A 15,932-nucleotide genomic window follows, 5' to 3' on the forward strand; every position below is an offset into this window, starting at 1 on the left:
GACATGCAGAACAGGTAACATTTAAAGACATAAAATGGCTAAGACAACATGTTAAACCTAATATACATAAAATTATCACAAAAGTACTGTATATAGAGCATTATGGTCAAAATCTTGACTGTCAGAAACGGCACAGATTCCCTAAAGCAAGAAGACTCATCCCGGGTCATCCATCTCTGAGCATATGTGGTGTTTAATCTGGCAACAAGAGGCAATATTGAGTCAACAGAATGCGAATAAATCCAGCGATTAATACTGCAAATGTACAGTGTACAAAACATTCGCAGAAAGTCTTTCAACTCTTGTTGAGTGTAATTATCAACGTCGTCCTTTGTAAGCAAAGCAAGAACTTAAATTATGCAGCAAGCGCAAGTTAACAAGGACGTTCTGACAAGCCAATATGCAATCAAGACCGTTTTGTTTATTTGAAGTCAAACTGTTTGTTGGAATCAGAAAATTGACAGCCTCAAAACCCTGCTAAAACAAACCACTTAACACTAGGCTGGTCTCCTAATCTGGTTAGACTGATGATTTCTAAACGGTTTGGGGCAAATTCCAACTGGTTAGGCTGGACGTCCAGCTGGTTAACAGGCTAAACCAGTTAAACACGAGCTTGACCAAGCTAGTTTTTTACCAGAGAAGGGCTGACATTACTGTAAATAGAGAAGTTCTTCTTTAAATTGGGAAGTATGGGTAAGCAGGAAGGACTAAACAAAAAGAAAAAGGTGACAGTCATTGTCTACTTCCCCAGACCTTAAGCAAAAGGGACATACAAGCTTAACATTTATCTTAGTATCCCGCGTAGGAATGAGTTTGTGTGAGTGTGTGTAACTGGTTGCTGTCCAGATGCAGAACTGACTTTGTCTTGAAGGCAAGGGGGCCGTGGAGGGGTGGTGGTGCTTAACCCAAAGTAGATGCTATTTCCTTTTCAGGCTCCTCTGACCCCAAGCTCGGGAGGAAAAAAGTTTTCTCCCCCCTTCCTCCTCACTTTCCCTCACTCTTACACAATCTTACACTCGAGCACATTAGAGGGAGTCCACAAACCCAATGCAGGCTTTCTGCATCAAGTGTCAAACTAGTAAGAAGAAAACTCCTTCTCCACGGGCTTCTCTGCTGGACTCGCCGGGTTCACTGCGTTCGGCACAGATGGAATAAAGCGAGCTGACGGGTTTGAAGGCGCTTGGATATGGCACATACCATGAAAGCTCCACTCAGGAGGTCTTTTAGCGAGCATGTGAAGGATTCCACTAACAAAGCCTGGGATATATTTTGGAAGAGCGCACGTGAAAAACGGCTGTCAGGTAAAGTTATTCCTCTATGGTGGATCACTGATGTACTTATTTTCCTACATTATGTCCAGCAGATGTTGTATAATGAAACTGAGGTTGAGATACAGTATGACAAGCCAAAAGTTTAGGTTTAGTCATGCCAGGTTTGCAATTAGGGACATTTCACGCTTTCTATTTTAACTGCAGCCAGATACATATTTTAAGACTCTTTAGAGGTTGTTATATAAACTGGGAGAAATACTTTGCACAAATCATCTTTGTCATGCATTAAGTTTACTCTCTAAACAAGTGCCAACACCACAACCGTTCAAGTGCTTTCAGTAATAATTGAGATTTTATGCGTTATTTGCTTTGAAATAACATCTAAGCATAAAATTACTTCAAAGTGGCAGCCAATTGGTTTCTATGAACTCCTAGTGGAGTATATAGTGTATTCTAAGATTGCATAGATTTAGAAAAAGACCTGTCACCTCAGAAAAGAGATTTGTTATCATTTGTGCAAGATCCTATATAGCTTAGTGGAAGAGAATTGCATTAGCAGTGTGAAAGGTCATAGGTTTGAACCCAGCAAGCACACATGCTGATAAAACATGGATATGTTGCATTGCATTGGATTAAAGTGTCTGCCAAATGTTATTTGTACTTTTGTTTAATAGCTTCCATTTGGTAAACCAGAGAAAGTAACTCTTTACTTTTGTTCACACTTGTGCTGTCCACTATACTTTTTGTAAAGAGTTTCATTTATTATGTTTCTCATGTAAACCGTGTCAATGATAAAACTTTAAGTGATAATTAAGTTGGTTGAAATATGTAAGCATAAATAAGCATAAGCATTAAAGTGTCCGAATGTTTCCTGACTTTAAGAGGACTATGACATGTTAACAGGGGCCATGCTAACAGGGAACAGTTAATTGCACGGATATCCACACCGCTGGTGACCTCAGAGGCATCAAAGTAACTGCAGGAAATGGCCTTTGGTCTCAATGAGACCTTCTCAGCAGACCAAATCTTCCTTAATAGTCTTTCCTGTCTCTCTCACCTTCTCACACTATCTCTCTCTCTCTCTCATTTTCTCTCTTCCGTTCTACGTCCCTGCTCATGTAGGGTGGAGATTTTTGTCTCGTACATCACAGTCCTGTCTTAATATTTACTCCCTGACCCTGCTTGTCATAACTCAGTCCAAATATGGTTGTGCGTTTATCACGAGGTCTGTCAGAGGAACCAGATGCGGACTATAAGCGCGGGAAAAACTTTCGTAAAGCCAGAAAAAACAGACTGTTCAACTCCCCACAATTAAAAACGGAATGCCGCCAAGGCCTCGCAATCGCTGTGGCACCTCACACGTCAAATGAAATACAATGCAGCGCTAGCGAAACCATTGTTTTGCCTGCATCTGGAGTAAACATCTGCCCAAAAGAGATATTGGAGATTTTATTGATGTGGGTTGATGAGGTATTGCGATATCTGGTTTACGTCAACGACGCTGAACGTTTTGCAAAGAAATACTCGCAAGCGCCTTCCCTGCATCAACACAGATGCTTAATCACTTTTCCTCCTTTTTTGTATTGTATTACATCATTCGTTTTTACACTGAACAGATTGTCCGGCGTTCGTTTTGGTCAGATCAGATTTCGGCCTTGCCAAGAAGCATTACCTCATCGCGGGAACCAGAGCCACGTGTTTCTGGTGTGCCTGTCAGCGCAGTGTTTGTATGTATGTATCAACAGCGGGCAAGAGAGGAATTGTGTATAAAGAGCTCTGAGTTCCATTATGATGCAGAACAGACCTGTTAGCTCCAGAGATTACTGTGAGAAAAGCCTCGCCAGATGTTGCAATCTCAGAAAAAAAAGAAAGAAAAGAGAGGAGAAAAAAGAAACAGAAAAGAAACATACACAGCTGGAAAAATGGGAGGAAATGGGGTCAGATTCCAAGGTTTTCTCTCTACAACAACTGCAAGAAAAATATTTTTACTATAGCATTACTATACTATCCTATTATCTATCTGCTTGTCTGCCTGTCTGTCTGACTACCCAACCATCCATCCATCCATCCATCCCTTTATCTGTCTGTCTGTCACACATCGGTCCTTCTGTCTATTTAGCTATCTGTCTATCTGTCTGTCTGTCTGTCTGTCTACCGCATCCATTCGTCCATCCCTTTATCTGTCTGTCTGTCTATCCGTCCTTCTGTCTATTTAGCTACCTGTCTGTCTGTCTATCTCTCTGTCTGTCTACCCATTCATCATCCATCAATCTTTCCTCTACTTATCTGTCCCTTCGTTCATATCTGTCTGTCTGTCTATACGTCCTTCTGTCTATTTAGCTACCCGCCTGTCTGTCTGGCTGTCTGTCTGTTTTCTATCTACTCTATGTTTGTCTGTATTTCTACCGTCCATCCCTTTATCTGTCTGTCTGTCCGTCTTTATGTCTAATTAGCTACATGTCTATCTTTCTGTCTGTATACCTACCTGCCTGTATTTCTGCCTGTCCACCTGGCTGCATGTCTGCCTGTCTGTCTAGATGTCTGTCTGTCTACCCAACCATCCATCCGTCCATCCCTGTATCTGTCTGTCTGTTCATCCGTCCATCTGTCTATTTAGCTACCTGTCTGTCTGTCTGTCTGTCTGTCTACCCATCCATCATCCATCCATCTTTCCTCTACTTATCTGTCCCTCCATTTATCTATCTGTCTACCCGTACATCCATTTATCCATTTCTTTATCTGTCTTTCCTCTGTATGTCCTTCTGTCTATTTAGCTACCTGTCTGTCTTTCTGTCCACCTGCCTGCCTTACTATCTCACCTAATCTTTGTTTGTTTGTTTATCTGTCTTTCTACCCGTCCATCCCTTTATCTGTCTGTCTGCCCATTCGTCCGTCCTTCTGTCTATATAGCCACCTGTCTCTCTGTCAGTCTATATACCTGCCTGCCTGTATTTCTGTCTGTCCACCTGGCTGCCTGCCTGTCTGTCTGTCTGTCTGTCTATATAGCTACATGTCTGTCTTTCTGTCTGTCTGTCTATCTGCCCATTCATCTGTATCTCTGTCCGTCCCTTTGTCTGTCTGTTGTCTGTTCATCCATTCTTCTGTCTATTTAGCTACCTGTCTGTCTGTATATCTGTCTGTCTGTATGTCCGCGCGCGCGCGTGTGTGTGTGTGTGTGTGTGTGTGTGTGTGTGTATAGCTACCTGTCTGTCGGTCTGCCTGTCCACCTGCCTACCTGTCTGTCTGTCTGTCTACCCATCCATCATCCATCCATCTCTCTCTCTTTATCTGTCCATCTATTCATACATTCATTCATCTATCTGTCTGTCTGTCTACCCATCCATCCATCCACCCCTCGATCTGTCTGTCCATCTGTCCATCCTTCTTTCTATTTAGCTACCTGTCTCTCTGTCTGTCTATATACCTGCCTGCCTGTATGTCTGTCTGTCAACCTGGCAGCCTGTCTGTCTGTCTGTCTGTCTGTCCATCTATATAGCTACATATCTGTCTGTCTATCTGTCCATCCATCTGTATGTCTGTCTGTCCCTTTATCTGTCTGTCGGTTGTCTGTCCATCCATCCTTCTGTCTATTTAGCTTTCTGTCTGTCTGTATATCTGTCTGTCTGTATGTCCGTGTGTGTGTGTTTATAGCTACCTGTCTGTCGGTCTGCCTGTCCACCTGCCTGTCTGTCTGTCTACCCATCCATCATCCATCCATCTCTCTCACTTTATCTGTCCATCTATTCATCCATTCATTCATCTATCTGTCTGTCTGTCTTTCTGTCTACTTGTCCATCCATCCATCCCTTTATCTGTCTATCTGTCCGTCATTCTTTCTATTTAGCTACCTGTCTGTCTGTCCACCTGTCTGTCTTTCTCTCTGTCTATCTATCTGATATTTTAAAAATCATGAAGTGATTTTCATATTTCGCTGGTCAGTTCAAAAGAGGTCTTAAACCTCATACCACTGAAATATTCTTTTAACAGCTGTGTTTGGGGAAAGGAGTGGGCTGGTTAGTTTTAGAAATGTACAGTCAAATAAAAAGTATTTTTTGGGTTACTGATATGGATTCTTTGTGTTTTTATTACTTATGCAACCGAGTAAACATATTTGATCTGTCCAAAAATTGAATGCCAAAAAGCGACCTACAGTTAGGCCTGGATTTGGTTTCATCTATGGATTTTCAAACCAGTTGTCTGTTAATGTTTTTCACAAGTGTGTTTGCTGGAATGCCCGCAGTCCATCAGTAGGACAATAAATTTCACTGACGTGTTTATTCAGGCCCATTGTAGTTTTCCATTTCACAGGTTTACCTGCTGTTCAAATATTACAAAATATGTAGTTTGTAAGCAGCGTAAACAAAAGATGAATTTTATATTAACTGCTGGACCATTGTGTTAACAACCAGGGGCGCCAGTGGGGGGGCCAGAGGAGGCCATAGCAAATCATGCAGTGGCACCAAAAATATTTCAGTTTAATGTGTGTTATACTTATTTACTTTTGTTTCTGATTAATGTAACATTATACTTTTAATTAGCAATTAATTGCTATATAAATAGTGAAGTCCTTTGCAAATTGACATACTGTAGGTGGAGATGTCGACTGCCTTCCTCTTTATTTCTATCTTTATAATAACCTTAAAGGCGCTCTAAGCGAATCTGTGTGACGTTACTTTTTGTTGATATTTGAACTGTTTTCAAACAAACTGAGCGTAGCTAACTCCTCTCCCTCCCTTCTGTGCTTTCATGAACGCGCCAAACCCCCACCCCCACCCCCAAATCCTTCTTGTCATTTATTGGCCGGAACACTTTGTTATCGTTTCTGGTGCTAGGTTTGGCCACTTTGTTGTTATTGCAGTTTGTGGAGCCTAGGCTGTCTACACAGATCACGGTTCTTTACAGTTTGATCAGCGGTCAGGCAGCAAGCAGATAGTGAGGAGATGTTTGCTGTATGTTACAAAAAATGTTTTATGGTCTAAAACGCGTGAATTCGCCTAGACCATCTTTAAATCTGAGTGTAAATATTGTCAGTGTTTAATCTACATGCTCTATACACGGCACGCCAATTCGCTAACTGTTCTACATATGTGATTTTAAGAGCCAATGAAATCCATTAAATGTTTGAAAAAAAATGATAATACAAAAATAATACATACATACATACATACATATATACACACTCACCTAAAGGATTATTAGGAACACCTGTTCAATTTCTCATTAATGCAATGGTGTAATGGTGTGGGAGATGTTTTCTTGGCACACTTTAGGCCCCTTAGTGCCAATTGGGCATCGTTTAAATGCCACGGCCTACCTGAGCATTGTTTCGGACCATGTCCATCCCTTTATGACCACCATGTACCCATCCTCTGATGGCTACATCCAGCAGGATAATGCACCATGTCACAAAGCTCAAATAATTTCAAATAGGTTTCTTGAACATGACAATGAGTTCACTGTACTAAAATGGCCCCCACAGTCACCAGATCTCAACCCAATAGAGCATCTTTGGGATGTGTTGGAACGGGAGCTTTATGCCCTGGATGTGCATCCCACAAATCTCCTCATATCAATATGGGTCAACATTTCTAAAGAATGCTTTCAGCACCTTGTTGAATCAATGCCACGTAGAATTAAGGCAGTTCTGAAGGCGAAAGGGGGTCAAACACAGTATTAGTATGGTGTTGCTTATAATCCTTTAGGTGAGTGTATATATACCAAAAAACATACATAGCTTATTTTAAAAAGTTATGCCTAATCTTAAACAAAAAGTTAAAAGCCAAACAGTTCTGTATAATGTGAGTGTGATACATTAAACGTTTTATATAACATACGAAAAACATATTTTGCAGTGCTCCGCAATAAGCATAGACTGATGCTTGGACCAGCTTACAGAATTGATCGAAGACGCTAAACAGATCTCAACACTTTCCTCACACGTTTTTTAAAGTTTGCGTGCGCAGTACGCGTCCAAACGATAAAGACAGCGCACATAATTGTCTCAAAATGCTGTGATTATCCTATTAAGTCTTATTAAGCATTTGAGAAATCAAACGCATGTATAAAAGTAGGCTACATGTGTGCACTTTTAAGGTAGTATAGCTACATTTCATTTATACAGTAAAGACTAAGCATATGCAATAATATTTTACTTTTAACTACTTAATTCATTTTTAAGTTTTATTGTATTTATTTGTGCTGTTTCTCATAAAATGTTTGGCATTAAGCCACCTGCTTTGTTAAATTTAGTTTCCCGGGGTGGTTGCCGCTAAACTTGACCATGTGTCCGCGTGTAGTTGCGCAACGAGGGTCAAGAGAGGGAGGGGTTCAGAGCGCATTCTACAGTAAACATCATGCAAGTTTATAACATTTATTTTTAATATAGTCTTTCGCCAATGTCCATGCTAATTTATATACTAAAGTTATTATACTAAAACAACTTCACTCTTTCTGGTTGGGAGGCAGTGTCTTTTTAGGGGTGCCCCTTGGAGGCACCACTGTTAACAACAGCACAAAGGTAAAGTTGCTATGCATAAAAGCATCTGCTCAATAATAATGCAAGCAACAAAAGTCTGTTTATGTCGCAAGAAAGCTGTAAATGAATGCGGATGCAAGATCTGAATCTACCTTTAGTTGATTTTGTGTAGCAGAATTAGCATTCCAGCTACTTACAACTGTTCTCTATTAAAGCAAAAGCTGAACGATTGATTACATCTGTCAGCAATTTCCCATAAAAAATGCAAATAGCTGATTAAAGTACCAGATTTACACATGGACCTCTCCATAAACGGGGCTCAGAGGTGAGGTGGGCATGAGTTGGGCGTTCACACACACTCCCATAAGCATATATAATCACACTTCTCATTGCCAGGCCTCATTAAACAGCTGCATCTCAGTCTTTCTCTATCCTCCGATGTGACCAGAGGTGATAGATGATTGGATATTGGATGTGTTGTACTTTGGTCAATAGGAGACTTTACGACACATAAACGTTCATGAATCATTTTTGCCAGAGCTTTTAAATACAAGCAAAGAAAGCACGTTACGTTTACAATGTTTACTACAAAGCAAAGTTGAATTTACAAACTACTTGGCTGAAAAACCCAAGGGGTGGGACCATTACTGCTACAGTATGCCTTCATTGGTGACATAATGTTCCCTGACAATCCATTTGGACTTTTTGGAGAAAACGGACCAACGCGGGGGGTTCGGTTTCAACTTGACTAATGGAAAACGTTCAATGCGCTTATGCTTTTGCTTATGAAACAATAGAAAATGCTCTCCTGCTGTGCATGACCACAACTCACAACTGATAGTTTACATGCTAAATGTTCGTTCGGAGGATTGACCTCTGGAGCAGCGAAAATGTCTCCGCCAGTTGAGTTGTTTATGACTTCTCCCTCGCTAATGCCCTCTTTTTATTTCCCTTAAAGCATGTTCAAAGATTACCTCTTCAAGTTTCACTCATTTTCTCTCAGTTCAAAAGGATAATCTGGCATTATGGCCTAATCAAACGTCTCTTCCCTGAAGGAAGGTTCCAGATCCTTCATTACCTTTGATGATGCATAAAATTGTCATCCCTCAGTGCCTGGCTCAGCCAAAGCTGCTGTCACAACACTCCTGCATGTTATTAAATCAACACTTTCCAGTTCCTCTCTGCACCATCGAGTTCACGTAAATCGGTGCTTTGCAACGTCAAGCCGGCCTTAACAACGGTAAATATTTTTTGTATATGCGCGCACAAATCTTTCCACTTGAGATGCATTTCTACTCCATGTAAACACGTTGTGTAGAAACACGATTTGTAAAGCTGTTTTGATGAATGCGAAGGACTTTGTACTTTGTACACTCGCCACTTATGAGAACATAAAGTCAAGGTCAACCATGAGCTAATCGGAGTGTTTCGTCTTGTTTTACCCGCTCTTGGGATCACTTAGATAATTTTGCCATGACAGTTCTTGCAGGCTGGTGACCAAAAATGTTATAAGTGCTCTGACTATGATTACTGTTACATTGCAAAATAGTCATTGTTGGTCACCAAAACAGTACAGAACAGACAATTTCTTCTTTTCGCTTCAAAAACAATCCCAACCTTCGTGGCACCAAGCAATATACGTAATCGTCTTTGTGTTTTATTACACAAGACAGCAGTGCAGGATAATCTTTCAGGTGCAGATTACTGGAAAATCAAAGCTTTGTCTTTTTTAATCCGAGTACTTTTCTATTCAGCCTGATAAGAGTCGGTCTTACAGCAGTTTGCGTCATCGTATGATCCCCAAAAGTGCAGGTTGCCTAATGGTTTTTCACACTGCAATCTGCGCAGTGTCTTCTGTGGTGTCACTTGGCAGGCATATCTGTTAGTGAAGGCCTAAGTGTCGCACACACTTGAACATGGACAACTCTCATATCCTTAAAAGGTGAGACGTTGTCTGTGAGATATCCAAGAGCGTAACGTTTCTTTTTACAGGCTCTTAACCTCCAATAGACTCTAATTTCTCTTTACATCTTAAATCCATTTAATATGATACAAATGATCAAAATGTTCAGCTTTAGCATCTTTAAATGAGAGACACAGCTCTTTACTTCTTTATAAATGTTACAAGTGCTAAAGAGGAAAATCTTCTATTCAGACTTCTGTAGTATACAGTATTTACAGAACTAGAAAACAGAAAAATAGATTTTGTTAATGTGTAGCCTTGCAAATAAAGCCTTCTTAGTATTAAATCTATGCCTGGGTGCCTGCAGGTTGAATCTTTTATTTGTTTAGAGGAATACTATTTTCTCATTGTAATTCACTTCTTCAGGAGCACCCATATTAACTATAGATTTTAGGTAAAACTTTATTTCGATGGTCTACTTTAGACATTTTACTAATTATTAGTAACTTTGCAGCTACTGTACTTATCAACTATCTTTACAGTATTAGTAGACTGTCTGCTTAATATCTATTAACACTTTATTGTGATAATCCCTCAACAGACATTTGAGGGATGCATGTCCCTTTGCAGGTGCATGTCAACTTATTTCAATAACCATAACCTCTTCCCTAACCCTAACCCTTACAGGCTACTAATACTCTAATGACAGTTAGTTAAATTAATAAAGTTAGTTGACATGTTGTTGCAAAGTTATTTATAGTTAGTACATTGTCTAAACTTGACTATCAAAACAAAGTGTAACCAGTTTAACCCTTGCTCTCTGACTACCTTTTCTGGAACAAGAAAACAGTTTGGGCTGCTCATAATAATAATTGTACCAATGGGTATTAAACTCTCTCTTAAAAATGCAAAATGGATCGTTCCAATCCTTGATGCTTATTGGTCAATTGATATGAAAACTGTGGTTTAATTGTGATAAATCACAGCTGTGACCTCATTACCGAATTAAAGGCCCTGTTCTTTCTGTGTTTTTAAAGCTTTGATTGTGTTTACAGTGCACAACATAACATGTGTTCATGTTTCACGTGTAAAAAAGCGCGGTACAGTATTTTTCACACAATTTACTTATCTGTATATCGCTGTTTTCTCTATACCGCTGTCTTAAAAACGGGCCGATGTCTTCCTTGTTCTATGAAGTCCTTCCTTCAGAAATACGTAATGAGTTCTGATTGTGTAGTTTGTTTAGTGTGTTGTGATTCGACAGCAGCTTAGCTTAGCAGAGCCGTTTGAGCCAACTGACCTATTCCTGTGGGCGGGGTTTAGTCAAAAACTCTTATATTAACCTCATTCAACCGGGAAGTAAAGGGCTGTAGTCCCTTACTCGGGAATTCTGTTAAAGAAAATATATCGCCTGGCACTGAACTTTGAGCTTTATCATTTTGCAGGTATTATTTATGCTCTAACAGCAAAATTACACACTAACTAAAGTTTGAAAAATGTGATCAGGAATAACAGTACCTTCGATGTTAACATCACTGCATAGCACCCATAGCTGATCTTTGGTTTTAATAACAGTTAACAAGCCCGTAGGCAGGGGGGGTTCGGGTGATTCGAACGAACCCCCCCTCACTGCAAGGTCCAGAATTTAAGTCGTTTTTTTACGTAATTATTGTCATCATTGTTTTAATCAATGCTTGCGACAAATATTCTGGGTTGCTGTTTCAAATTAATATGATACATTATTGAAGCTGGACGCATGACCGTACCCACCATTGAGGTCCACGAGGTCCGGATCTCAGTCATTTTTTTGAACCTCGTTTTATTTGATTCAACGCTCAGCACTCGTTTGACTTCTGGCTGCGCAGACCGATCAGCATGTGACGTCTTAGCACTGCGAGACTGATTCAATAGTAAATGACTAAGTATGCTTTTAAATAGATCTCGCGGCAGTGTGATGTCACAGGCCAACAGATCTGAGCTGCACCCCAATAAGTAAAATAAAGTCAAAATTATTCCGAGATGACCAATAAAATCAAACCAGGCAGACAGAAGTGCAACACAGGGGTCAGATGCGCAGTTAGTGGAAGTGCAAGAAAGATGTAAGTAATCAAACTCTGACTATTATACAGCCGTTTATTGGCGAGAAATATGAAACGCAGAGTGACTGTCAAGGTGACAAGACACTGCGGCTGAGCACATATTGATGTCAAAATTAATGCGCTGCTTTAACTCCCTCCAGTAGTTCACTTCCCGCTATTCAGCGTGTTTATTAACAAAATTCAACGCCACTCTTTAATTCTTTAAGATATATTTTTACTGTATGATTCACTGTGTTGTACTACTGGACTGCTGCGAAGCTTGAACTTGAAAACGCGACGCATCACGTGCGCAGTACAATGCTTCATCCACCGGTAATGCGCGTGCACGTAGTCGAAATGAGCGCACGTTCATCTTTTGGCTTATATTTAAATAACAAAAGAAGAGAAAATCACTCACTGGTCCTCCTGACTGTAACTTCTTTCTAGTGTTGAGCTCTGCTATTAAAAGTAGGTTTAAGGTTTATCATGGAATTTTGATTTTCTCAACAACTTTGCTAAAGTTACTGCAGTTAACAAGAAGCCTTTTGATCATTAACAGACAGTAAATCAGATGTGAGAAGTTTAAGATTAAGGCTTACCTTATGTTTACATCTTACACAGTTAGTATAATGCATGCAGGGCAAGAAGAATATTAATCTAATGTGGGGTAATGTGAAGAAATCATAAATTAATTTATGCTTTTTTAATAATTACAGTTTTCTTTCATATGGACCCCCTAAAGTAGCCTTGGCCAACCCATTTATAAAATTCTAGTTCCCTGCATATTATGTATTTCAGCATATTAAGTGTATAATAAGTGTGTTCATATTTTGAATTAATTTAATAAACTAATTATTGATAGCCTTTAGTTAATTCACTAAAATGATTCTATATTCAGTAAGCCTATGTTTACTTTACTGACATACCCCAGTGTGCCCATGGTAAAATAATGATTAAAATGTATTCCTAATGACCAACACAAATCTTCTGCATACTGACATAGTTTAAAAAATCTATAGTTATTTGATTTTTTGGTTTTCTGATTCATATTTGTAGAGCAGAGAAATAAGATTTTTTTCCTGGGGTGCATGCCCTAGAAAATACATATATGGACCTCGGTATTTATAAAATCCTATGTACGGCCCTGCTCATAATTAAATACAAAAGGAGGAGAAAAACTGAAAAAAGGTCCACTTTTTGAAAAAAAGAACCCCCCCTTTCAATAGGCTGGCTACGGACCTGGTTAATAATTCAATTATTTCAAAAAGCATGTAAGCATGCATGTATATATTAAGCATGTGCTTTATTGTTTAGCCATTTAAAAGTAAAAAGTATAGAATGTTTTACACATGTAACTCAGAAAGTGGAATACACTTCTGCCTTTGGATACTTTCATTTCTTAGTTAAAATGCATCAAAGTGTGTAGATACTTTGGTAAATATAGTGGTTATCTCATCCTCCAAAGTACTTGTTTCAGTTGGTACATTATCAACACAACTTCCTATCGAACTGATAAAAATCCCTGTGTGCTCTCTGAAAGTTGCATAAAGTCTATCAGATTAAAGTTGGCTTCGTTTAAAAAAGCACCTTCCGGTTGTATCTGATATTTAGACAGTGGGCTGTCTGTGGGTCTATGAGAATACAAGTTGTGTAGGTACTACAGTACAGTTGTGTTAGCTTGACTACTTCAGGTTATGAGTAAACTGTAACCTGGAGAGCTATAATCTCTTTCCCCAAAATTCCCCTAAAAGTCCATTTATATGTTGTTTCCTCAGTACTGTATATGGTAAATGCTAAATGAGTTAATTCTATACTATCGTCCTCTTTAGACACAAAACTATCCCAGAGAGGAACAGTTGATTAAAACATTATAGAGCATTAAATATCTCCTATAGGGCTTTTAACAGTCAAAACATACATTTGATTGCTAATATCAAAATGTTACAGAGTCTGGTGACATCCACTCGTACACTGGTTCCTGAGACTAATGCATCTCCATGCATGTGTCGGGAGGCTGATAATAAAAGAGCTGGTAAAACACTAGCGCTCGATCCTCAACATCTATTTAAGATAATAATTTATATTAAATGGGACATATCATGAAAATCAGACTTTTTCATGTTTAAGTGCTATAATTGGGTCCCCAGTGCTTCTATAAACCTAGAAAATGTGTAAAAGATCAACCCAGTAACTTAATTTTGGTAAGCCTATCTCTGTAAGCATGTGAAAAAACAGGTAATTGAAATTTGGCTACCCTTGTGATGTCAGAAGGGGATAGAACCGGAATCTGCACTATCCAACCACGGCACTGCCATTTAGTGCAGAGATCAGCTCATTTGCATTTTAAAGGACACACCCAAAACGGCACATTTTTGCTCACACCTCCAAGTGGCAATTTGAATATGTTATAATAAATTATCTATATGGTATTTTGAGCTAAAACTTCACATATATACTCTGTGGACACCAAAGATTTATTTGACATCTGAAAAAAGTCTTGTGAAATGTCCCAATTAAAATATATCTTTTTGTAACAAATTCACTTCGCCGAATGCACTTTACCAGGGTTTGTGCGTAATTTTTTATTATAACTTTTTTAACATGAAAGATTCATACATAACAATCTTGCTTTATTTCTTCTACGGCCAATTTCAGTGCAGGAAGTACAGTGGAAGTCCTTATATGGGCACTTTAACCGGAATAGCACACATCAGCTTAGAGCTGACACGAAATCAATGTCACCAAGTAGATGTGTTCTTGTTTGTGAAGAAAATTTAAGCTTGTTTAACTTACCAAAGAACCCAGCAAAATAGGAACACTAGATGTAGTGTTTATCTGGGGTAGCAGCGGAGTTGTGCATGTGTGTTTGTTTAAGGCTGAATTTTGTTGAAATGGGCGGCCACGGGTCATGAGTCACAGATGGTATAAAACTACAATATAAAACTGCATCAAATGCCTGTGTTTTGTTGGAAATCACTGCGTATTAGTGCATACAATGTCAACAACATGAACCTTTAGTGAATCATGAGTTATCCAGAGATAGTGGGATAATGTTTTGTGTGTGTTGTTTGTTTGTGACTCGCTCCGCCCACGTTATGCCTCGAGGGGGTCGGGTTTATTTGGAAAGAATCGGTACAATAAATAAATTGGATAAAACTAAAGACTCTTTGGATGTATAAAGGGTGTAACACGTTTGTTCTGTGAGCTTTAAAGTGTTTACTTTTTTATCCAAAGCAATTTCCAAAATGCATTTTCATATACGTCAAAACTTTGTCGCGTTCCCTCAGTATTACAGCGTGTCCATGTCCTGCCAAATTTGAGTCTGTGGGTTCATGTGAGATTTTGAGTGAGCTGTTGTCTACTTGTGTTTGTATTAGATCACATCAGCAGTGTTTGTAAGGGTGAGTGCACCAACTGATTTATCGTACAGGTCAGTAATGACTAGAGCACACAAGCTAGACCGTCAAACTGCCATCAAAGCCCTGTCCTTCAAACCTTTGTTTGTGGGCGCAGGTGTGTGTGCTTGTTTGTTCATGGCATTGTGGGCCCTATTTGCCCTTCATGGGTCTCAGGGTAGATGTCTCTGCCGGCAGCGTCTAGACACCTGGTTGGACAAACAATAAAACCCCCATTGTTCCTTCAGTCGGTATGAATGAGGACGAAAAAGTGAGGAACAATTTCTAGAATTGGACGCTCCAAACAACACCGTTGTACTCTGTGTGCGACCACTTATTGTTGTCATACACAGTCAGTCACAACAGAACCTCCTCTCACTCAGTTTTTCGGCTTTGCGGTACCCAATTTTCAACCTGACGTGGTGCATCTGTCCACCTCTCCTGAGAGCGAACGTTTGTCGCCCGCCGCCCCTCTGCTTTCATTTCCCGAGTTTGAAGAAGTTTCCCCCTACACACATTCGCTTTTACGTTTCCACGCTCACTGTCCAACCTTTCGGCGCACCTCTATTTATTACCTTCGCTCTCAGCGGTCTTATCAGAAAATTCTGTCTCTCTTTCTCACAGACGCTGCATCATTTCTCTTATCCGCCGCATCGCACCTACCGTCTCGGACCCTCCCTCGCGCTCTCTATCTTTCCTCAGCCTGCTCTTCTTTATGAAATAAGAGGCTCTGCTTGATGGATTCAGGTCGACACGAGACACTCTCATTTTGGGGCAAGATGAGGGCCGAATAATGCTGGATAAGCAGGT

At 39.7% G+C, this 15,932-nt stretch overlaps 1 protein-coding gene across 3 annotated transcripts in view; it reads left to right on the top strand.

Moving 5' to 3' along the window:
• The first annotated feature begins 769 nt into the window (after window positions 1–769).
• The window catches only part of LOC129424429 (rho GTPase-activating protein 7), a 59,440-nt gene continuing 44,277 nt past the window's right edge, over window positions 770–15,932 (top strand). For 2 of the 3 annotated variants that reach the window (XM_073871137.1, XM_073871136.1), the window contains exon 1: window positions 770–1,301. In XM_073871137.1, the coding sequence (XP_073727238.1) occupies window positions 1,187–1,301 (115 nt within the window). In that variant the 5' untranslated portion in view covers window positions 770–1,186. The remainder of the gene's footprint in view (window positions 1,302–15,932) is intronic. The other variant, XM_073871138.1, reaches the window with a different exon arrangement.

Source organism: Misgurnus anguillicaudatus, chromosome 9 (assembly GCF_027580225.2).
Source record: "Misgurnus anguillicaudatus chromosome 9, ASM2758022v2, whole genome shotgun sequence".
Classification (NCBI taxonomy): domain Eukaryota; kingdom Metazoa; phylum Chordata; class Actinopteri; order Cypriniformes; family Cobitidae; genus Misgurnus; species Misgurnus anguillicaudatus.